General features: G+C 34.1%; 1 protein-coding gene across 3 annotated transcripts in view; it reads left to right on the top strand.

Annotated features, from left to right (window-relative positions):
• PRKAA1 (protein kinase AMP-activated catalytic subunit alpha 1) overlaps positions 1-18,778 on the top strand; it is a 54,267-nt gene extending 35,489 nt beyond the window's left edge. For all 3 annotated transcript variants that reach the window (XM_072605746.1, XM_072605748.1, XM_072605747.1), the window contains 3 exons: positions 9,439-9,925; positions 11,148-11,274; positions 17,365-18,778. In XM_072605746.1, the coding sequence (XP_072461847.1) occupies positions 9,439-9,925; positions 11,148-11,274; positions 17,365-17,609 (859 nt within the window). In that variant the 3' untranslated portion in view covers positions 17,610-18,778. The remainder of the gene's footprint in view (positions 1-9,438; positions 9,926-11,147; positions 11,275-17,364) is intronic.
• Positions 18,779-25,657: the final 6,879 nt, after the last annotated feature.

Consider the following 25,657-nt stretch of genomic DNA (forward strand, 5'->3'; position numbering starts at 1 on the left):
AACCATTTTTAATATGATCTATAAAAGTATGTGTAAAACCAGAAGCTAATGTGATTTTCAGAAAAAAAATACTAGAAGATTTCCTAATAAGTATAGGAGTAAGGCAAGAATGTTATCTCTTACCACTGTTAATTTACCAAAAATACTAGTAATAATAATACAGGAGGAAGAAATTAAAGACATAAATATTAGCAAAGAAGAGATAAAATCATCTTTGCAGATTACAGTGTATTACTTATAAAATCCCAGAAAATCAGCGAAGAAATTGAGACATTACTTCAGTTTAGTAGCAGCATACAAACCAAAATATAATCAGCATTTCTGTGTAAGAAAAACATTACAGTAACAAAGATCAGGAAGAAATAATACAGAAATTTCATTCAACACTATTACAAGATGCATAAATTATCTGAGGAGGCAGTCTTCCAAGGGACACTTAAGATTTGTAAGTATTGTTGTGTAATGTTCTTTACAGAAATAAAATAATTGGAAGGATATTTATTATTCATGTTTGGATCACTCCAGTATAATTTTTTTCATTCAGTTTCATTTTATTTTCTGTTCTGCATTCTCTTTCTCCCTCTTCCACTCAGTGAGAAGGCGAAAAAAACAGCTATTTAAAATATATACAGTCTTACAAAACAAATTACTCCATTATAGAAATGTCCAGAAGAAAAAAGAAAAGAAAATGTGCTTCAGTCTGGCCTCTGAGTTTGTCAGTTCCCTAACTACTCCAGTATAATTAAAATGATGGTGCAAGCTAAATTGATGTGCACATCAAGTGCTTTGCCAAGTGATTTCCAAGGGGTTACTTTGTAGAGAGCTAGATGAAGTAATAGAATTCTTTTGGAGAAGCAAAAGTTCTAGAATCTCAAAAGAAACAATGTAAGAGATAGTAGAGATCACAGAGCTAATACAGGAAATTCTAATTTCATGAAATCAAATAACTTTTCCAGAAACAAAATCAATGCAGCTAGAATAAGAAGGAAAATTGTAAATTGGTTAAAAAAATTTTGTATCAAATACCTTTGATAAAGTTCTGATATTAAAGATATATAGAAAACTAGCTCAAATAAATGTGAAAAGAGCTATTCTGTAATTGTTAAGTGGTCAAAGATAGGAGTAAATGGTTCTCAAAAGAAAAACTGAAAAATCTTAACCAAATCAAAGATTGCTCCAAATCATTGTTGAGGAGAAATCAAATTAAAACAACTCCCGATTTTCATCTCATATCCAGCAAACTGTCAAAGATGAGAAAAGATAGAAGGGGAAATAGTAACTATATTATTGATGGAACTATGAACTGGTTTAGCCGTTCTGATAAACAATCTGGAATTATATTTTGTTTTGGTTTTTTTTGAAAACTAAAAATAGACTGATTCAGAAATCCTATTGGTGGGCCACAACCTCAAAGAAGACAGACAGAAAGGCCCCACGTATACCAAAATAGTCATTACAGCACTTTTGTGATGCCAAAAAACTGGAAACAATATGGTGCCTGTCATTTGTGGAATGGCTAAATTCTGTAATATGAATTATAATGGCGTAATATTGTCCTGTAAGAAACAATCACTATAAAGAATTCAGCAAAGCATGGGGAAACTTGAGATAAGCTGATTTAGAGTTAAGTAAGCAAAATCAAGACAGCAATGTACATAGTGTCTACCAAAATGTAAACAGCAGTAAGATAAAACAACTCTATATGATTATAATGACCATGCGAAACTCTGGAGAAGAGATGAGGAAATGCAGATCCTTTGTTTCATTAGAAAGGAGGGGGGCTATAGGTATGGAATGTTGCTTGTAGTATCATAAGATTTGTGTGTCAGTTGATTTTGCTCAGTTTTTTTTTTAATTTCCAGTTACATGTAAAAACAATTTTTAACCTTAGTTTTTTACAATTTTGAGTTCTAAGTTCTCTCCCAAGTTCCCTCCCCTTTCCCCTCATTAAGAAAGCAGCAGTTTGATAAAGATTATACATGTGCAGTCATACAGAACATTTCCATATTAGTTGTGCTGTGAAAGAAAACGCCAACAAAAAAACTCAAGAAAAATAAAGTTAAAAAGATACTATGCTTCGATCTCTACTCAAATTCCATCAGTTCTTTCTCTGGAGGTAGACAGCACTTTTCATCATAGGTCCTTTAGAAATGTCTTGGATTTTTGTATTGCTGAGAATAGCTAAGTCATTCCAGTTGCTCTTACCATGTACAATGTTCTCCTGGTTTTGCTGAAGTCTTCCCAAGTTTTTTTTTATAGCAACTTGCTCACTATTTTTTATGGCACAGTAGTATTTCATCACAATCACATACCATAACTTGTTCAGCCATTCCCCGATTGATGGGCATCCCCTCAATTTCTAATTCTTTGTCATTACAAAAAAAAAAAAAAAGCTATAAATATTTTTGTATAAATAGGTCCTTTTCTTTCTTTTTTAAAAAAATCTCTGATACAGACTTAATAGTGGTATTGTCAGGTCAAAGGGTATACACAGTTTTTATAGCCCTTTGGGGCTAGTTCCAAGTTGCTTTCTAGAATGACTGGATCGGTTCACAACTCTACCAAGTGTGTTAGTGTCCCAATTTCCCACATCCCCTCCAACATTTGTCATTTTCCTTTTCTGTAATATTAACCAATCGTAGGTAAAAAGTGGTACCTCAGGGTTGTTTTAATTTGCATTTCTGTAACCAATAGTTATTTTTGAGCATTTTTCTTATGATTATAGATAGCTTTGATTTCTTCATCTGAAAGCTGCCTGTTCATATGCTTCGACCATTTATCTTTTGAGGGATGACTCATACTTTTATAAATTTAACTCAGTTCTCTATATATTAGAGAGATGAAGGCTTTATCAGAGATACTTGTAAAAAAAATTTCCCCAGTTTTCTGCTTTCCTTCTATTCTTGGCTATATTGGTTTATTTGTGCAAAACCTTTTTAGTATAATCAAGATTATTCATTTTATGTTCTGTTATGCTCTTTATATCTTGTTTAGTCATAAATTCTTCACTTCTCTGTAGAACTGACAGGCAAACTATTCCATGCTCTCCTAATTTGCTTATGGTAATAACCCTTTATATCTAAATCATGTACCCATTTTGATTTTATCTTGGTTTATGGCCTGTGATATTGACCTATACCTAGTTTCTGACAAATTGCTTTCTAATTTTCTCAGAAGTTTTCATTAAGTAGTGAGCTCTTATCCCAAAAGTTTATATCTTTGCCTTTATCAAACATGACATTACTATGGTTGTTTCCTACTGTATATTTTGTATCTAATCTATTTCACTAATCCACCACTTTGTTTCTTAGCCAGTACCAGTACTTTGTAATGATTGTGATGATGATAACCAATTTGTAATACAGTTTAAGATCTAGAGCAGCTAGGCTACCTTCTTTCACTTTTTTTTTCCATGAATTCCTTTGATATTCTTGACTTTTTGTTCTTTCAGATAAATTTTATTTTTTTTTTAGCTCTATAAAATAATTTTGGTAGTTTGATTAGTATCTGAATAAGTAAATCAATTAAGGTAGAATTGTTGCTTTTTTATATATTGATTCAGTTTGTCCATGAGCAATTACTATTTTTCCAGTTGTTTAGATTTTATATTTTATGAGAAGTGTTTTGTAATTGTGTTCATACAATTCTTGGATTTATCTTGGCAGGTGGATTCCCAAGTGTTTTATATTATCTATGGTCATTTTAACTACAATTTCTCTTTCTATGTCTTGCTACTGGACTTTGTTGGTTATATATAGAAATGCTGATGATTTGTGTGGGTTTATTTTATATCCTGCAACTTTGCTAAAGGTGTTAAAACTAGTTTCTTAGTTAATTCTTTAGAATTCTCTAAGTATGCCATCATATCATCTGCAAAGAGTGATAGTTTTTTCCCTCATTGTCTATTCTAATTTCTTCAATTTATTTTTCTTCTGTTATGGCTATAGCTGCATTTCTAGTACAATATTGAATAATAGTGGTGATAACAGACATCCTTGCATCACCCCTGATCTTATAAGGAAGTTTTCAAGTTTATCCCCATTGCAGATAATACTTGCTCTTGGTTTTAGGTAAATACTACATGTCATTTTAAGGAAAGCTACATTGATTCCTATGCTTTCTAGAGTTTTAATAGCAATGAATGTTGTATTTTGTCAAAAACTTTTTCTACAGCTATGATTTTTGTTTGTTTTGGTATTTATATGGTCCGTTATGCTGTTAGTTTTTTTTTCTAAATATTGGCTCACTGCACTAAGATCTTAAGTTGATCTTGTTTATTTTATTACCTGTATTCTGCTCATTGCTATATAAACATGGAATCCTGTGAGCACAGTTTTTCCCCTTCACATATTTTTTCTTCAAATTGTTGAACCACATCAGTTGTTTTTCTCTTTTCTAGTTTCCATACTCCTTATTTTCTGTTATCTCATTTAGCATTTTGTTGTGGTCATTTCTCTCTGATCCCCCTCCATTTCCAGTCTAAAGTCTCTTAATCAGATGAAGAAGACTCCAGATAAATTACATTGTTCCTTAACTTTACTTTATCCATTCTGTCCTTGGTGTCCATCTAAACCATGGTCTTAGAAAGTGAATTATCATCTTCTGGCACTGTCTTCTTAGCCAGTGTTCTCTTCCAGCGTTTTCCTTTGTTAAATGAAATCTCCATTTAAATTGGAAATAGTGAGTAAAACGATAACTGTGTCATAATGTCCTTTAGTTGCCTGCCAAAAGCTTCATATTCCTTAGATATCTTTTCCAAATTCTTTCCTGTAGTATCATTGATTGCCACAAGAATTTCTAGAAGCATAGCAGTCAGCAGGTTTGAAAAATTTCCTGTTATATCACATTTCACAATTCTAAATTTGTACATTATAATGTAAATACCAACTTTTAAAACTTGTAACTTATAAGATTATCTAAATATACAAATGATTGCCATTCTTTCTCCTCCAGATCCAACTCCTTGCTCCCAGATACAGAGGATTGTGAAAGAACTTGAATCTTTTAAAGAATTAGTGGCTATAGAAATAGTGAAAGAAAAGAATTTATATGAAGCATAAAAAAATCTTAAGAGATGTAACTCTGGAGAAGACTGCCAGATGGATCTGACGCTTCTTATTCCAATGTTGTTTGACTTTTTTCACTTCACTTTGTTACTTCTTTGTAAACTTTAAAGTGTTATACAAATGAGTTATTGTTAGTATCTACATTTAAAAGGTATATAAACCAATGCAGGCGTTCCTAACAATTCAGATCACAGTTTCTTTATGACTCAGATGATGAGTAAATGAATTGCTGTGACCAGAAAAGTTCTTCCCTCAGAAACCATCCTTCTGGTGTTGTATCTCTCAGAAGTAGGTACTTAAATTACAATTCTTCATGAGCTCTGTTCTCAAAGCTTTTTCATCTCAATAGTACCTGTTTATATTTCCCTGGCAAAACCTTTGAGAACTCAGAGTGACCTCCATACTTTAGTGAAGCATTAATAATGGGACTTTTTATATTGCTTAAAATTCTAGGAATTAAAGGTAAAACAGAAATACATCTGAGAGGATTATAATCTGTGAGTTCAAACATATTATCCTCTTCTAAACTAGCAGAGTGAAAGAATAATGATTTGGTTGTGTGGTGAAAAGAGAGGTATAGGATTTTGGAATGTAGAGCACTTCTCAGGATGGGCTTAGGCAAGCCTCAGTGTTGAGCCAGTGGGACGACTTTAGAGTAACACGCTGGCACCAGAAACCTAAGGGACAATGACTCAAAGAGGCGGCAAAGGAGGGAACAAGAGTGCCAGAGACAGATATGACTACTTTCAACATTTTCGCTTCAGTATGAATCTGCACCTAATTAAAGAGTGTTTCTTCCTTCCTTCTCGTATTATAGTATTATAGTTCAGTTATGCTGCTGTATCAGTTTTTTGGTTTGTTTTTTTTGGGGGGAGGGGTAGCCTGAGAACCTAAAGTGTTATACAAATATGAGTTGTTATTGTTAGTACTTTAATACTTTAAAATGTATGTGATTTTACTGATGCTTACCACTATTTATAATATTATTTGCCAATCAGAAGCAGCTCATAGATGAGCATTTAAAATATAACTCATTTGAAATTTGGCAGGGAGTCTGTTTCTGGAAGAGTCAAAATGACATGTAACGTAAGAGTCCTGCTAACATTTTTTTTAAAACTTTGAGTTCCAAATTCTGTCCCTTCCTCCCTCATTCCATATAGGTTACACATGTGTTGTCATGCAAAACATTCATAATAGTCATGTTGTAAAAGAAAACAAAGATAATAAAAATAAAGTTTTTAAAAAGTATGCTTCAATCTGTATTCAGAGACCATCAGTTCTTTCTCTGGCGATGAGTAGCATTTTTCATCATAAGTCCTTCAAAGTTGTCTTGAATCATCATATTGCTTAAAATAGCTAAGTCATTCGTGGCTGATCATCTTACAATATTGTTGTTACTTTGTATACAGTACATTTCACTTTGTATCAGCTCATGCAAATCTTTCCAGGTTTTTCCGAGAGCATCCTGCTCATCATTTCTTTTTTTTTTTTAATTAAATAATTTTACCTGTTTTCAGTGTTGGACAATCACTTCCATATTAGTTTAGATTTTTTTCCCCTCCCTTCCCCTCTTTCCCTCCTACCTCCCCATTCTCTCCCCAAGATGGCATACAATCTTATATAGTTCTACATGTACTTTCCTATTAAATACATGTTGCATAGGAGAATTAAAATGAATGTTAGGAACCATAAAATAAAACAAAACACAATACAAAAGAAAATGATATGTTTCTATCTGCAATCCAATTCCATAGCTCTTTCTGTGGATGTGGAGGATGTTTTGCCCCAAGAGTCCATTGGAAATTTTTTAAGTCCATGCATTTCAATGAAGTACTAGGTCTGCCAGAAAAATTCCTCACACACTGTGGTTGTTGCTGTGTACACAGTTCTGCTGGTTCTGCTCCTTTCACTCAGCATCAGTTCATATAAATCCTTCCAGGCCTCTCTGAAGTCTTCCTGTTCATAATTTCTCATAGCCCAATAGTATTCCATTACATTCATATACCACAACTTGGTCAGCCATGTTCCAATTGATGGGCATCTCTTTGATTTCCAGTTTTTGGCCACCACAGAGAGAGCTGCTATAAATATTTTGGTACATATAGGACCCTTTCCCATTTCTGTGATCTCTTTGGGATAGAGTCCCAGAAGCAGTATTGCTGGGTCAAAGGGCATGCACGTTTTTGTAGCCCTTTGAGCATGGTTCCAAATTGCTCTCCGGAAAGGTTGGATCAGCTCACAGCTCCACCAACAAAGAATTAGTGTTCCAACTCTCCCACATCTTCTCCAACATTTATCATCTTCCTGTTTTGTCATGTAAGCCACTCTGATAGGTGTGATGTGGTACCTCAGAGTTGTTTTCATTTGCATCTTTCTAATCACTAGTAATTTAGTTGCTCATCATTTCTTATAGAACAATAGTATTCCATCATAATCACATACCGTATACAACTTGTTCAGTTGTTCCTCAACTGAGGAGCCTGTAAAATCTGGCTTCCTCCTATCTTTCCAGCCTCATTTTTACATCCTCTCACCCTGTAATAACCCCTCCCCCCAAACACACACACACACACACACACACACACACACACACACACACACACACACACACACACACACACACACGATGATCCAACCAAACTGGGCCTCTGGTTATACAGAGTACTCCAGCTCAAATCTCTGAGCTTTTGCATTGGCCATATGGATCCCATGTCTTGAATATACTGCCTATTTACCTCTACTTCATAGAATCCCTCTTTTCCTTTAAGATAAAATTCAAATACCACTTTCTGTACAAAATCTTTCCTTATTCCTGAACTGCTAGTGCCCTAAATTCCTTGTATTTACTCTGCATATATTTGTGTATGTATATGTTGTCTCTCATGATAAAAATGTGAGCTTCTGAAGAGTAGAGATTGCTTTATTCTTTGTATTTATATCTGTGGTTCTGAGCACAACGCTTGGCAGGTAGTATATTCTTAAGTGTTTATTAATTGATGAGTTGCTTGTATCTGCAAATATTGATTCGTAAATTAATAGGAAACATCTTTGTAGTCTTCAAAATAAAATTTAAACAATAGCTTCCCTGTAACATTATTTTTGACTATACTAAGTACATATAAAATGGAAAAATTTACCACCAAATCTTGCTTCTCCTGTATTGCCATCATGTTTATACTTGGTTCTGAAGATCAGAATAGTGTTTGTCATAAGTTATGTTGTTTGGGGAATCTTTTTGAATACATAGTAGTCTTTGATTTTCTCTCTGTCACCTTCTCATTTCTGTCCTCTGCTAACATCCACCTTATTCATCTTTCCAAATGAGAATAAGTGTTTCTTTGGGAAAGTCAAAAGTGTAGAGGAAAGTTTTGTCCATGATTGGGAGGAGTGAATAGGAAAGTGTTGGAAGGACATGAATGGAAAGGGAAAATCATTCAGTTCCTGTGATACTTAGAAAATGATTCTTTTCATTCTCCAAAAACCTCAGATCAAAAGTCTTAAGGCAAAAAATAAGTTATTTTAAATTTTGTCTCAGACGCTCACTAGATGTGTGACGCATGCAAATTACCTTTAACTTCTTGGAGCCTCAGTTTTTTTCATCAGAAAAATAAGGGTAATGATAGTTGTACTACATACCAACTAGACTTTTAATAGCTAGTATTTTTGTAGTGCTTTAAGGTTTTCAGAGCACTTTACAAGTGTTAATTTTTTTTATTCTCACCACAACCCTGGGAGATAACTTCCAATCCTTGTTTACTGATGGGGAAACTAAGGCTGAGGGCAGTTAAGTGACTTGCCCAAGATCACACAACTTTTAAGTGGGTCTTCCTTTTTCCAAGTCCAGGGGCTTTCATTGTTCTAAGACCCAAATGAGATAAAGTAAGTACTTTGCAAATGTTTAAAAAGTGATGTGTTAACATCAGTTGTTATCTTGAAAAAATTAAAAATAATAGTTAAGATGAATATTTTTAAAATTTCAATTAAAAGGAATAATATTTTGCTTTAGCATTCAGAAATTACACGTTAGTTTTAAAAGACTCTTATCTGATCAGTTCCTAGCTGCTTTGCTCATTAATGCTATGGTTCTTTGTAAAGAAAAAAAAGAACATTTTTGTTTTCTTAGTTGTATTTAACTTGTGTGCATTTCTATTTCTGTTCCAAAATCATTATTTTTCCCATTCCAAATAGAAGATAGAAGCATTTTCTTTGAATGTACTATGAAATTTGTACTTTAAAAAAATTTAGTTGTTTTTTAAATTACGTCTATGCATGACCTTTTATGTTTGAAATGGTCCCAAATTGCTTTTTGTATATACCATGCAAACTACTCAGAATTTTTGAACCTTTGATTTTTGTTCTTTTTCTGACATAGGGAACATGAGTGGTTTAAACAAGACCTTCCAAAGTATCTCTTTCCTGAGGATCCATCATATAGTTCAACCATGATTGACGATGAAGCCTTAAAAGAAGTATGTGAAAAATTTGAATGTACAGAGGAAGAGGTTCTCAGCTGTCTGTATAGCAGAAACCACCAGGACCCTTTGGCAGTCGCTTATCACCTCATAATAGATAATAGGAGAATAATGAATGAGGCCAAAGATTTCTACTTGGCTACAAGCCCACCAGATTCTTTCTTAGATGACCACCATTTTTCTCGCCCACATCCTGAAAGAGTGCCATTTTTGGTTGCTGAAACACCAAGGTCACGCCATACACTGGATGAATTAAATCCTCAAAAATCCAAACACCAGGGTGTGAGAAGGGCAAAATGGCATTTGGGAATTCGAAGTCAAAGTAGACCAAATGATATCATGGCGGAAGTCTGTCGCTCAATTAAACAACTGGATTATGAATGGAAGGTGAGAGGAATTCTTTATTTTTAGCTTACATTTTCACAGTGTGACTGAGTTATTCTGTATTGACTGTACATAGTAAGGAAACTAACTACCATGTGTAATGCTTCTATAAAAAATTCATTCATTAAATATATCTTAAGCATCTTTACATCAGCAAAACAGATTTCCAGTATGGAATTGCAAAAAGTATATGCTGAACCTTGCAGTGTGGTAGAAAAACTTCTTTTTCTGCTATGGCTAAGATTTCTAGATCTAAGCTATTTGTAGTGGTTTATAAAGTAGAGGATCTGAGTTACAGGAGGACATTTTATAAATCATATTGCAAACAATAAAACCTTGTATAATGCCGGCTATTAACTATTGATTAAGATTGCCAAGAAGCAAAAAATTCCAGGGCAAAGTTTTTGGTCACAACAGGTTCTTCCTTCAACAGGCCAGTTCATTCTTTCCTTTCCACTGCTACAGTGTAATGTTTTAAAGTAGGGTTTCCCTCATTTCCTAGGCCATGAAAGACTATAATGCAGCCCTTCTAAAATTTTCTATTATTAGCTGGATCTAAATCTAGCAAACATCTTTTTCTGCTTTTGATACCTATAATGAAAAACAAAGTCACAAAGAAATGCTAAAGGTTGAGATGCATGTATGGTTTAGAGGGAAGCCACTCTCTCATGAAGTCCCCAAAACATACCCTTCACTCTCTTCCTTTCCTTCCCACCCTCTTCAGTGAATCTGAAAAAGAACTTAGTTGGTAGTAGTCCCAAAGCAGCAGGCTGCACTGAAGGATAGGCATATTCACAAGCCAACATGGAGGAGGGGAAGAGCCAGTAGTAACAGTAATCTGTAAGCCCAAACGACAATTGCCTCAGGGTATTTATTTAACAAGGCCAATAAAGTTTCTGTCTAAAAGCAAAAATCCAACAGAAAATTCACACTCCAAGATTAAATTACAACTGGATGTGAGATTCTACAGAAAAAGATACTTTTCATATGGCAAAAATATGAGATTTATATTATCAAATGAGTCACAGATGTTTAGATGATGAGTACAGAAAATCCCGTCATACTGTCTTTCTGTTGCTGTAGAAGAACCAAAACTTTAAGACTCAATAGATCTGCAAGTACCCACATTATTTGCTTTGTATACTTTTTGTGTCTAATAAATTATACAAATTGTCTAAATGAAAAATTGTATATGATCATTTTTCCTCTTCATTTGGTATGCTAGGTTGTAAACCCATATTATTTACGTGTTCGAAGGAAGAATCCAGTGACAAGCACATATTCAAAAATGAGTCTACAGTTATACCAGGTGGACAGTAGAACTTACTTACTGGACTTCCGAAGCATTGATGGTATGTATGACATTTATTCTTATGAAAAAATGAATTCCAAGTTCCAAACAAGCAATTATAAATTTCAAAACCCTTTGAAATTTGGGAATTATCTGTACCTGGAAATAAAATGTTATATTCTCCGGAGTTCTGTTTATAACTTTGAATATATTTTAATTTAATTACTTTGCTATATTAGTTTTTTTTAAAATTAATTTATTGGTATTCAGTTTTCTACAATCACTTCCATATATCTTAGATTTTTCCCCCCTTTCTCCCCTCTCCCTCCCTGAGATGGCATGCAATCTTATATTCTACATATACATAATACATTTTCACCTTAGTCATGTTGCATAGAAGAATTAAAATGAATGGGAGAAACCATGAAAACAAAACAAAACACACGAGAAAATGGTCTGCTTCATTCTGCGATCCAGTTCCATAGTTCTTTTTCTGGATATGAAAGGCATTTTGCCTTAAGAGTCCATTGGGAATTTTTTAGGTCCTTTCATTTCTGTGAAGGGCTAAGTCTACCAGAAAAATTCCTCACACACTGTGGTTGTTGCTGTGTACAAAGTTCTCCTGGTTCTGCTCCTTTCATTCAGCATCAGTTCATATAGGTCTTTCCAAACCTCTCTGAAGTCTTTCTGTTCATCATCTCTTACAGCACAATAGTATTCCATTACATTCATATACCATAGCTTGTTCAGCCATTCCTCAATTGATGGGCATCCCCTCAATTTCCAGTTCTTGTCCACCACAAAGAGAGCTGCCATAAATATTTTTGTACATGTGGGACCCTTTCTCATTGTTTTTTTTTCCTCTATTTTTCCTTCTTTTAGAACCTACTTCTGAAACTGGATAAAAGTGCATTGTAGCTATAATTGATTAACTCGTATATTCAAGAGCTATTTTCCATCTAAGATTTGTGAGAGGGAACTAATATGAAGGAGGATTTTTGTCTGAGAAATCTCCTGTGGTCATTTTTTTCCTTGGTACCTTTAAGCTCAGGGGACAAATAAGGAAATAAGCAATTCATTAATTACTTGGGAATTGCATGTTTCTAATCCAGGATTTCTTAACTTGGGTTCCTTAGCCTTTTAATAACAATATTTTTTAGTTGTATTTCAGTATAATTGATTTAGATTGCCAACCCCTGTATAGGTACAGGAGAAGATTCTATCTTCTCCCGAATCCTCCAGCAGATTTGCCACACTATCATTTTCAGTCTCTTCCTGTCTTCTGACTCCTCCCCTACTGCTTACAAACATGTCCATGTTCCTTCAATGTAATAGACTGACTCAATTCCACCCTACCTCTCAGCTGTTATCCTCTCTCTCATCTCGTGTGTGACTAAACTCTTTGAGAAAGCTTCCTATATTCCGTATTTCCACTTCCAAATTAATTCCACTCAAATTAATTTAGAATCTACAGTCTGACTTCCAACTTCATCATTCAGTTGAAGCCATCCTCTCCAAGGTTGCCAATCATGTCATAATTGCCGTACCTAATAGCCTTTTTTTCTTTCCCTGTCATATTTAACGCTGGTCATCATCATTCTCACAGATGCTCTATTTTTTTTGTTTTTGCTGTTGTCTTGTTCACTGTTTTACAGTTCTTCAATCACTTTTGCTGAATCTTCATCTATGTTATGCCCACTAATCATTGGTCCCTCTTCATTTTTTTGCTACTCTCTCCCTTGGTGATTCCATCAACTCCTGTGGTGTTCAATAATCATTTCTATTTAGATGATTTTGAGGTCTTTATATCTAGCATAATCTGTCTCTTGGGCTACTCTCACATATCAGCAACTACCCTATATGCATCTTAAGCTCCACATGTCCAGAACAGAATTCATTATCTTTTCCTACTTTTTTTTCTATTGTCTAGGGTGCCACTATCCTGGTCTCTCATACTTTTAATCTTATTGTTTTCCTCATCTCTCTAATTAGACATCTCACATAACCAGTCTTTTATTAGATCTTATTATTTCTACCTTGACAATATTTCTTGTTTTCTCAATTCACACAGTCACAACCCAGTCCAGGATGATAACATCTTTCACATGGACTATTGCAATAATCTTCTAAAAGGTCTCCCACTCTCATGTCTTTCCCCACCCTAATCTGCCCTCCCCTCAGCTTCCAGGGTGATTTTTCTAAAGAACATACCTAGCTATGTATGCTCAGTGAGCTCCAGTAGTTCCTTTTTAATTCGAAACAAACTATAAATCCCTCACTTTGATATTTAAAACTCTTCACAACCTGTCCCCTTCCTGCCTTTCCCTCCAGAAACTCTATGATCCAGCTTCACTGACCTACTTGCAGTTCATTGAACACAACACTCCATTTCCTGTTTCCATGGTTCTGTACTTGCTATCCAAAATTCTAGGAATTCTCTGACCCTTCATTTCTACCTCTTGATTTCTTTGACTTTCTTCAAGACTCAGACCAAATCCCAGCTACTATCAGAGGCCTTTCTCTTCACCCACTAGTGCCTTTCCTTCTTTGATTATCTTTCAGTTGGATAATTTAGATTGTATGTCAAGTAATCTGTTAGAGTGTGAGGTCTTAGAGGGCAGGAACTGATTTGACCTTTCTTTGTATTCATAGTGCTCACCACAGTGCTTGGCACATTGTCGTACTTAATTAAATGCATGTTGACTGACTCATAGAACTGGGAGAGACCATAGCTTTATTGAATGCTCAGAATTGCTCAGAGTCTTCATGCCTTAACATTATGAACAGTTTCTTAAAGAAGAATGCCAGAAGGTGATGGATGCAATGACTGACAAATGATACTGTTAAAAAAGATGGAAATTGAGACAAAGTAGCAATAACTAAAGTTTATAAAGGGCCTCACAGTGTGGAAAGTGCTTTCCACATATCATTTGGTCTGGAAATAATTGTGCAGTTTATCAGTTACTTAGGACAAAGGTCAAAGTAAAAACCAGATTAGAAAGGATAAAGATGAGAAGGTAACATAAGAATGTAACAGCTATTGATCTTGAAAAATGGCAAATCAACAAAAGTGAAATGACAGACTTTAGTTATTAGTTGTTAAAGAAGTTTTAACTGTTGCGCAACAGTATTTGCAACAGTATCCTTTTTGCTGAGCAAAAGTTCGGTAGCAGCCAATGGAAACGTGGGTTTGGAGCCTAGATTTTCAAAGTTTTTTGCAGACAAAAGAGTAAGAATGTAATAATAATACAAAACTAAATAGGTCGTTAGGTGCGAAGCAAAGCAATCTCTGCCCTCAAAGAGCTTATGTTCTTATAGGGGATGTTGTAGTTTACAGAGAGAAGACATAGACAGTGATGGCATCTGAGCAGGGATTTGAAGGAAATTAGGGATTTCAAGAGGTTTAGGATTCTGGGCATTTGGGACAGACAGGTAATGGAGCAGCATCCCATACCAGCTTGGCAGGCAGTATCACTAGACCATAGAGGATGTGGAGAGAAGTAATGTGTAAGAAGACTGGGAAGGTAGGAAGGGGCCAGGGTGTAAGGAGAGTTTAAATTATATTCTAGAGGGAAGAGGGAACCACTGGAATTTATTAAATAATGGGACTTTTGGAAAATGACCTTGGGACTTTACAGTGGACAAATTGGAATGGGGAGAGACTTAGGGACCAAATAAGCTGTTGCAGTAAAATCCAGTAAGAGGTGATGAGAGTGCAAACTAGAGTGGTTGAGTGTTAGGAGTGAGGGTTGTAGCAAGGTTGTAAAGCTGATGGTGCCCACATTCATAGGGAGTTTGGAGGAATGGTAGGTTGGAAGAGAAGTAGAATGAGTTCTTTCATGGCTGTGCTGCTTTTGATATGCTTTTGGGAATAGTCAGCTTTAGATGAGCAATAGGTAGTTGGTGATATATGACTGGAGTTCAAGAAAGAGACCAGGTAGGGGAGTGTATGCGTAGATCTGAACATCATCTGAAAATTGAAGCCATGGGAGTTGATGAGATGCTACGTGAGAAAATAGAAAACCAGAACAGAGACTTGAAATACACTGACTTGGAGAGCAAAAGGAGAGTGATATGATTAATGATCCAGAAAAAGAGACTGAGGAGTGGACAATGAATTTTCATTTGAGTGATGTCAGAAACCAGATTGCAGTGGATTTAGAAGAGAATAGGAGAGGAAATTGAAACACTGAGTGTAGATGACCTTTTCAAGGAATTTGGGTGAGGAAGGGAGGTGAGATAAAGACAGTTGTTAGCAGTGATGATAGGACGCAGTGAGGACTTTTTAGGTTGGGGAAACCTAGACATGTTTGTGGGCATCAAGGAAAGAACCAGTGGATAAGGAAATGTTGAAGATTAGAGACAGAAGGAATGATGTAGGCTTTCTGCTAGAGCAGAGCTTCTTAAACTGTGGTCACAAAACATTTGGCAACAGTAAAAGATTTCTAAACAGACAATGACCAAAAATTCAAAGTCAAATGAATCCGAGGTGTTTTTGGCAGCTCTTGAGCTGTGTTGGATCATGCAACTTCACTGCAGCCTTGGTTCTGAACACAAAGCATACACATTCTGCACTGCACATCCCCTCAGGCCATGCAACTCCAAGGGATGCTACTTAAGGCAGTGGAAAAAGTTTAAGAAGCTCTGTGCAAGAGAAGACTGGAGTAGATGGGATTAAGGATAGTTGTTAAGAGTTTGTCCTTAGAGAGAAGGGTCACCTCTTCATTAGAAGCTAGAGCAAAGGAGAAAATAGTAAGGGTGATGTCCAGATATGATTTGAAAGGAGTGGGGGGAGTGCATGGTAATGGTTTGTGTTTTCATGATAAAATATTAGGTGATACACTCATATGAGAGAGTGGGAAATGGTATACTGTATGAGGCTTGAAGAGAACAGGTTTGGAACAGCTATTTTGAGTAGGATAGAGAATCAATTAGGAAGGAATAAAAGAGTTGCTTTGCTGGAGTAAGGATTCCATGGGGAAGTGGCATTTGGTGGGAATGATCTGAAGTTGGGATTTGGCAAGATATAAATGGCAGTAGGAAAGGGGAGATGTGGTTTTGGAAGTAGAAAACAGAGTAAAGTTGAACTTGGGGCACAATTGGGAAGGAAAGTTGGTATCAGAGGTGGGATTTGAATTTAGGTCCTCCTTTCTGAATTTGTAGCACTCTAGTCCTCCAAAATAGGTTGTATAATTGGCCTGTAGGTGATAGATTTTTGTCTTCTATCTTAAACATTATCAAGATGTTTTTAATTTTAAAGTGCTCTTATATTAGCCCATCAGTTGAAAATGTAAACTTTTCATTAGTCAATTTAATTTTGAAAAGACTTGATAATGTCTTTTTCTAAGCTTGTGCAAGACTGCTATATAAGACATATTATGTACAGATTATATGTAGCATAATATATAATGGGTTGTATATTGTAGAAATGTGCAGTCTTTTCCATGCACATATTACATTGGTAGTCTGCCACCAGTAGGCTATGACCTTTAAAATTAAGTTTACAGTAGGGATGATGGGCTACAATCCAGTCATCTGATTATCTGCTTGTCTAACATGCTAGACGACCCCGGTAAGGAATGAAGTATCTGACTCTAGAAGACTTCCCCCCCCTCATTTCCCTCTTCCCCCCATTTCATTCTCACTCTCAACTTTACTTTTATTAGGAACAGCTGAGTAAATGAATGTGAAATTGAATCGCTAGTAATTGTTTTGTTCTGTTGTGGTTTTTTAAGAATTATATTTCTTGTTTCTAGGTTTTCCTTAGTTAATTTAAGTTGAAATTGGAATTGTTCTTACAAAAAAACCTTACAGTACAAATGATGTTACTGCTAGGAATGTTCAAGAATTCATTGGGTTCTCATGAAACCATAGTGTGTGTTCAATCCCAGTTAGCTTTGTGTAGAACACAAATATTCTGTAGCTACCGGCTACACTTGACTCTGGCTAGTGATTACAAAAATGCATTCCATGGGTCATGAAGGGGAAATCATTGATGAGCTGAGGATGACTCAGAAAAAATATAATTTTTTCAAATTCAAAAACATATATTTTTATGACAAGCTTGTTAAGTGTAATCTTGATTTACAAAAACTTTTTCATCTTCAAAATGTGATGAATTGAAACTTAGTTCAAGTGTTTCCTTTTCTAGATGAAATTACTGAAGCCAAATCTGGAACTACTACTCCACAAAGATCGGGTTCTGTGAGCAATTATCGATCTTGCCAAAAGAATGATTCAGATGCTGAAGCCCAAGGAAGATCCTCAGATGTTTCCCTTACCTCATCAGTGACTTCACTTGACTCTTCTACAGTTGACTTAGCCCCAAGGCCAGGAAGTCACACAATAGAGTTTTTTGAGATGTGTGCAAATCTTATTAAAATTCTTGCACAATAAACATAAAAGTTTGCTTATTTCTTTCATAGCAATAAGCATGCAGAAATCATAGCCAAATGCTTCCATTAGTAATCAAGTTATAATTATGGCACTGAGAAGAATAGCCCTTTCTGAATGCAATTTGCACAGAGATTGGAACGTGATTAATAGGCTAACATGAGGAAGTGAATTGTGATTATTTTATTGTCCATTTTTCAACAGGTATATGGTATATAATACAAAAGGCACAATGAATTCTAAGTCTCTCAAGCTCACTTGAGTTTTAGATATTTTACTGCACACTGGGCTTTGTAGAATATTACTGTTTTACCTCAAAGGCCTTTATATTTCTCTTGTGTTTTGTTAAATTTTTGCTTCAAAATTTAAGTCAATAAATACTTGCCTACTAGTCTCTAGAAAACTAAAGAAGTGACTGTTTTTCAACTCCTTTAAGTGCTTGTCCTTTAAGTAATCATCCAACAATTTTAACAGTCTGAATGACTGTATCTGTCTCTTCCGTTATCTTATAATATAACTGAAAATTGTTACTGCAAAGACATAAAATGTAAACACATTTTAGTTAAGGTTGAGAAGTCTGAGCACAGAGTGCTTCCTCATTCAGAAACCCTTGGCACTTAAATTTATTCTAATAGTAAGTGCTAGTTCTATATGTAAATTGTTCTTTTTGTCATAAGGGATGAGTTGGCATACACTGTAAATAAGACATTGGGCAGTGCTCTTCAATTTTAAAAATATTCTGTTTACCTTTTATAACATATCTTGACAATTCATTATTAAATTAAGCATGATTCTTTAGCCAGTTGATTATGTATCTGTTTTAATTTGACAATGCAGATAACATCTACACAGAGTATTTAAGTGCCCAGATATTTGGGGGGTTTATTTCTCTGATAAAATTTAGCATGAAAAAATACAGTCTTCTGAAGGATCACATTTCCCAAACTAGTTCCAGGTTTTTTTATTAGTTTTTTAAATAGCGTTATATGAACTGAAGAAAATGCTAAGCCACCTCAAGATCTGATTTTTAGAGACCTGTCTCTATAGCTGGAAGTATTCATTTTTTTTCTTTTCAGTAATGGTGTCATATAGCTGTGGTAAATACAGATTTAAAGCCATTTTAGAGGAATTTGATATCATGTGTATGCTAATAAATACAAACAAATGCTGAATCTAATGTTCTTGCCTTATATATGTTACTTTCAATTTGATTTATTTTGTGAATAATATAGCACTGTTCCATATCCCCAAGTATTTCTTTCCTTTATTTAAATACCTTTACTTATTAGATTTGTTCTAGGCAAATACAATGCATATTTGCTTAATCAGATGATGGTATGTCCATTTAAATATCATGATAACTTACACAAATGATTACTGTAGTTGTGAGTCCAGCTCCAACAGTTTAGTAACATGCACTGAGTTGAAAAGAACCATGACACTGCTCTGTGTCCGGGGTTGCTGTATTTAACTTTAAATGTTGACTCTGTACAAAGTATTAATATATCCACTTAATATAAATTTAAATTTTCTTTTAAAAATTTTCTTTATGGCCCTTCATATAGAATGGTATTTTGACACATGCTCTTCAAATGAAACATAATGTCCCTGGAAGTTAGCAAAAGATTGTATTTTTTAAAGTTAAAGATTTTGGGGTATGTATATAATACAGGGGACATTACTATAATGTCTGTATATGCTAGAGGAAGAGGAACCAATTAAATAGAACTTTCTAAAATACTTTATTAATCTTAAAAAATTCAGTTCCAATATATTCTGTTAAGTTATTGTGATCCCTTCTAGTAATTGAGTTTTATTTTGAAGATGTTTTAATATTGCACTTGTACAAATAGTATAATAAATGCACAGACTTTATTGTAGTATATTACTTTTTAAGCTGGGATCTTTTTGAAATGAATTTTTGGTTGTATATGTCAAGGTTGTATCAAAACTTTCACAATCTGTTATAGTCTGCAAATTCTAACTAATGTTGAAGACCTACAAAGAGTCAAGATGCAAATGGTTTTTAATCTTTTTTTATATCTTTTCAGCAATTTATATTTTTTTGTGCTTTAATGCAACCATATTTTTTACTTTGTCTTGACAGCTGGAAGATGTATAGGTTTTTGCCACAAATGTATTGTATACATAGTTTTAAATATAATGCAGATTTTTCTGGCATGTAAAGATTTTGCCATTAAAATAGATGATTTCTCATTGAAAGGAATTTTTATACTGGGTTTGGGGAAAACAGAAGCTTATACTACTTACCTAATTTAAATGTGATTTCATTACAATATAACTCCATCTTTTATTTGTTCCACTTTTTTCTTGAAGTGTTATAGTTCAAGATTTTGGATGATTTTTTTTTACAATAATTTCCCCTTTTTATACACTGTTGTCTTTGAGATTATAGTGATGTCATGCATGTTGAATTGATGCTATGATAATGTGGATAAGCTGCAGGCTTCACTAAACTTCAGAGATTGACATTTTTGGGAATGAAAACAGAAAAGATTTGGTCAAGTATATCCTGTTTATATGTATCTTTTTCTTACTTTCCCTCTCCCAGATTTTCACTAGTATGAAAACACCTTGACAGATCTTTCCTTTTTATTATGATTTCTCATCGTATTCAATGATAAACTGAAATTCTACATGCAGCATTTTATAAACTGGTAGTAAGGTAGAAATCGATCTTTGTGGTGCAATATTCTGAGAATTTTCATGTATGTTTTGACTGGAGTGTATTTCAGTATAAATTTTCAAATAAACTATTTACTCTGCTTTAGAGCTACTGTACATTATAGCACAGTGATCATTTTTCTTTTGTTAAGAACATTGTGCCTAATTCCTTTCAAAATATCTGGCAATACCAAATGGGGAAGAAAAATACTTGTTTGTAGTTGTGCAACTATAATATTTTTTAAAATACGATATCTAAGTATAAAGTACTTATTATTTTGAGGTTTTAAAGTTGTGTGCAAATGATGTCCCTTGTAACTAAATTGCAGTGAATTTTTAATTCATTCTAAATCAAGAAACCTTAAAACATTAGAAATATGTAGAATGAAGTTACAGCAACTACCATGAATTGCTAACCACTAGTACTTAGGTTGCTGTATTTTTAATTATTATTAATTGTGTTTTTAATAATGTTGCCCAGTGGAGTCTGTGCTAATTAGTTGTCAGCCACAATCCTAGAAATGATAGACTTCTGATTTTTATTAAGATTTGTATTAAATATACTGCCATATCTAACATGCAGTACCAGCCTTTTAACCTTGTAGCAACTTTTGAGTTGCTATGTTTAATCTTTACCTTTTAAAATTATGTATGTGGTTCTCTTGTTTCAAACATTGTATCCTTGTTCATAATATTATTACCCGTAAAAAGCAAGGTTAGGGACAAAGAATATCATTCTCTTCATCTGAATGGCTTCTTGGTGTATTCCTAATGATACTATAGGTACATTAATCAGTAATTAAATGATAACATCTCTTGAGATTAATGGTGGAAATGGCTGTTATTTGTCACTGAAATAAATCTGTATATTAAATTTAATTTCATCTGTGAACAAGAAGACTAGGAATTGTATTTTAAAAATTGATTTAAATGGCTGTTAATTTACAATACTTAGTGTCCCAAAAGTTTTAGTGCAGTTCAGTTAAACTCTAATTTCTTTAAACTGCAAGAAGACTTTTAGGACAATTTGTATATTGTCTCAAATTTTAGAATTAACCACCTTTGAATGCTGCAGATATCTAGCATATGTTGGGTGACTAGGTCGGATAAAAAGAGACATAATCTGCATCACTATACACACATGCATATATATTTCTTAAAATAAGCACTAAAATTTTGTGCTAGATATACTTCAGTGTTCGCCTTCTTGAAGTTTATTATTCATAGCAATACTACTATTATGACGTGAGCTTTGTGTAGAGTATTATAAAGATGTCATTAGTTTTATATCACAGTAGATTTGAGTTAAATGTCATTTTACAGGGATTTAAATAGTTGTTAATATGCCACTGACCTTTCATCCAGCATGTGAAAGAGTGGATATATACTTAGATAAGATCCATCATTCTTAGCATATGACTTCATATTCCTCGACAGCATATGGTAAATTTTACTCAGGTTAAAAAAAATTCTTCCAAATTGAGGCTGATACCCTGGCAGCTAACTCCTACCATTTTGCTGCTCCTGCTAATGATAATTTTGGTCTTGCCCTCCACTGGTAGTGGAGGAATCTTTTCCAGACCATCAGTCACTATTGCTGCAAACAGTGTCATTAGGTTTGGTTTATATGGTAAGTACAAGGTAAAACTTGAATGTGTAAAAATTAAAAAAGTTTAGAGAGTCTGTACTTGGCAATATATGGTTTCTATTTTCAGTCACAAAAGTACAAGTTGAGTGAAAGAAAAAACATTCCAGTTTTACAAGTTTCCAAATTTGGAAGGAAGTATATGATAAGGCTAGAAAGTCTTCCAGATTTGGTCTTGAATACCTGGCTAAGGAGTTGAATTTTATTCAGTAGGTAGTCTAAGGAAAGGAGTCACATATGTGCACAAGAATCATAACTGGTAACAGTTTGGAGGAAAGAGAAGAGGCAAGAAAATTGTTGGAGAGCCTTTGGTAACAATTCAGGTTGGTTGTGAGGGATTGCCACTTCAAAGACCCAGGAGATCAATCATTATTCATCTTTGGTCAGTGAGCTTTTTACAATGAAACTATGTTATGAGAAAAAACTATTGAGGTTAATGTGACTGTATAAGATTGACCTTTGTTAACATGCCATTCCAAAGTATGCTTATTTACTTTAAGGCAGTGTTCTTCAGTGATACAAAAAATTTAATTACCTCATGGCAAGTCATCTCATGAGGAGCCTACAGGTGGTCATCCATGCAGTATTTGAAGCCATTCCAGCTTGGTACTGTATTTTCCAAAGCTTGCGCTCTACTAGCCTAGCCTCGAAATGACCCAAGGTCCCCTCCATGCCATGATGTTGCCTTGGAATAGTAAGTCCAACTACTGCCACAAATAAGAATTATGTATGTGCCAAAGTAAGTTTACCATTAGCTTATAATTTATGTTGAAGACTTCCCTTCTTTCCCCAATAACATAAGGTTATCTCTTCTCAAAGAAGGAAAGATAAATGGAGAATTTCAACCTCCAAGTAAATGAACTGTTTTTGAATTTTTAGAGAAAAAAATGATAGCTTGATCCACCGTAGAGTCTTTATTGTCAAAATATAACAATATATTTTGCTTTAAATCTACCTCTAAATTCGAACAAATCACATCCCTTAACAGGATGATGCTTAAGGTTTGAGTTCTTAAAACCACTGTTTGGGGTAAGGCTGACAACTAAGTCTTGGCTCTATCCATCAGACTACATTCAAATTTAATTTAGATTATGCTTTTATTTATTTTTTCAATCATAAAAATCATTTCTCTCTCCCACCTGTACCTTCCCTTCCTCCAAACAAATTCCTGCATTGGTAACACTGCCTCACCCTTCCCAGGTGTTACTCTCTTTGGAGTCTATCACCTTTCTGTCAGGAGGTGAGTAACATGTTTCATCTTGAATTCTCTGTACTAGTGGTGTCAAACTTAAATAGAAATGGATCCCTGCTGGCATACTGACTTAGAAAACCACAAATTTATCTGTTGTACTGTATTATTTTTTTTTAAACATTTTCCAGTTACATTTTAATCAGGTTTTAGCTGTACTCAGGATTTTTGCAGTCCAGTTTGACACCTCTGCTCTGGAATCATAGTTGATCATAGCTCTTATAATAGTTTTTGCATCTTTAAAAGTTGTTTTGTACAGTACTGTTGGAAAAAAATTTGGTTCTGCTTACTTCACTCTGCATCGATTCACACAGGTCTTCCCAGGTTTCTCTAAAATAGCCCACTTCAATTCTTACAGTGCAATAGTATTCCATCCATATATCATGGTTCATGTTGCCCTTTGTTCAGCTATTCCTCAATTAATGGATACCCACTCAGTTTCCAATTTTTTACCATCAGAAGAAAAGCTGCTATCAATATTTTTGGACATGTGAGTCTTTTTCCTTGTTTACTGATTGGAGTTATAGATCTAGTTATGAACAGTTTAATAACTTTTTAAACATGGTTACAAATTGATTCCTAGAAAGGCTATACCTGTTAAAAGCTCTATCAACAGTACATTAATGCATCTATTTTCTCACACCCCCTCTAGCATTTGTCATCCTTTTTTTTTTTTTGTGGTAAATTTTGCTTATCTCAGGAATATGAGATAGAATCTCAGCTTTAATTTCCATTTTCCTATTCATAATTTAGGGCACTTTTTCATATGGTTATTAATAACTTGCATTTCTTCCTCAGACCATTTGACCATTTGAATCAGTTCCCTATATATCTTACAGAGGAAACTTCTGTCAAAATTTTCTTTGTTTTTTAGCTTAACTGTGTAGTTCAGCTATTCCTTTTCTCCTTTATTCTGTTTTTAAACGAAATGTTATTGATAGCATTTGTTTTTACATCAAATGTATTTCTTTCTCTTTCTCTTAGAGAGATCCTTTATAAGAAGAGTTCTTAACCTAGGGTCTGTGAACTTGTTTTTTAAAAATAGTTTGATCACCTTTTCACTGTAATTTGTTTCCTTTTTAATTCTATGTATTTCACTTTATGCATTTAAAAACACTATTCAGAGCCTAATGTTACAAATAAGATTAAGAAGAAAGTAGGAAATTTGGAGGAACATATTTTTCAGAAACTCTGACAGGTTTGTGAACATTCCTTGTCTTAAGACAGAAATACTACTAAATGTATCAATAAGACAGAAATAATGGTAAAAATGTATAAAGTTTTAGAATAGAATTAAATTTAAATAATTTTGTTCTGCAAAATTCAATCTATAAAACATTTTATTAATTATATTTCATAAAATATTTTATGACCAAATAGGATTTAACATGGAAAACTGATAAGGAATAGCAGACATTTGTGGTGTGTTGATTGACTTTGATGAACTTAAGAAAAAACAAACCCTAGCTTTGTTATAAGGCAAAGGCCTGTTAAACTTTTTTTTGTGGCATGGTCAGGTTGGGCAGTAAGGTGAAAATTATGGACCACTCTGAATAGTGTTTTTAAATGCATAAGAGATCAACAGGTATATGAAAAAATTGTTCCAAAAAGCCAAGTACCAGAGAAATGCAAATTAAGGCGACTCTGAGGTTCATCTTCACACCAGATTGGTATCAGACAGCAAATGGCAATTAATACTGAGTTGGGCTGTGGGAGGATGAGCACTCTTGGTAACTGATATCTGAATTGGTTCAGTCATTCTTGGAAAGCACTAAATTATGCATAATACTACTAGGTATACACTAGGTATATACTAAGTCAAAGAGAGGAAAATATATACTATACAATATTTATAGCAGCACTTTTTGTCTTACAAAACTAGAAACTGTGGGTACCCATCAATTGGAGAATGACTGAATAAATTATGTGAATATAAGGAAATATTGCACATTGAGAATTAAGAAAGTGATGGAGAGAAACATGGGATGGCTTTTATGAACTGATGTTCATAGTAAGGAAAAGCTGAAAAACATTATATATGATTACTACAATGTTGTAAAGAATTTTGAAAGACTTAGATCAAGACAAAGAACAATTATGACTTCAGAAGATTGATGAAGTCAGTTACCACCTTTTACCAGAGAGATGGTAGACTAGAGGTATAGAATGAAACAATGCAAATATGTGACTTGTTTTGCTTCCTTGTTCTTATTTTCTATGAAGATGGGATATCTGTGTTGGGGAGAGTGAATAGGGAATTAGTGGCTAAGAATAGTTACACACACATATGCACGCATACACAGCATTAATGAAATGTGGTCACAAAACTGTATTAAGAGAATGGTATGAACTTTAAAGAGGAGAGCTTGTTAAAGGATTGTGGTGCTATATCTAGAAGCAGCAGTTTAAAGCTTCTCCCTTTAAGGGAAAAAAAACGCTTTAGTTAATGTAAGGTATAAGGAAAGCTTCTAG

Source organism: Notamacropus eugenii, chromosome 4, assembly GCF_028372415.1.
Source record: "Notamacropus eugenii isolate mMacEug1 chromosome 4, mMacEug1.pri_v2, whole genome shotgun sequence".
Taxonomy (NCBI): domain Eukaryota; kingdom Metazoa; phylum Chordata; class Mammalia; order Diprotodontia; family Macropodidae; genus Notamacropus; species Notamacropus eugenii.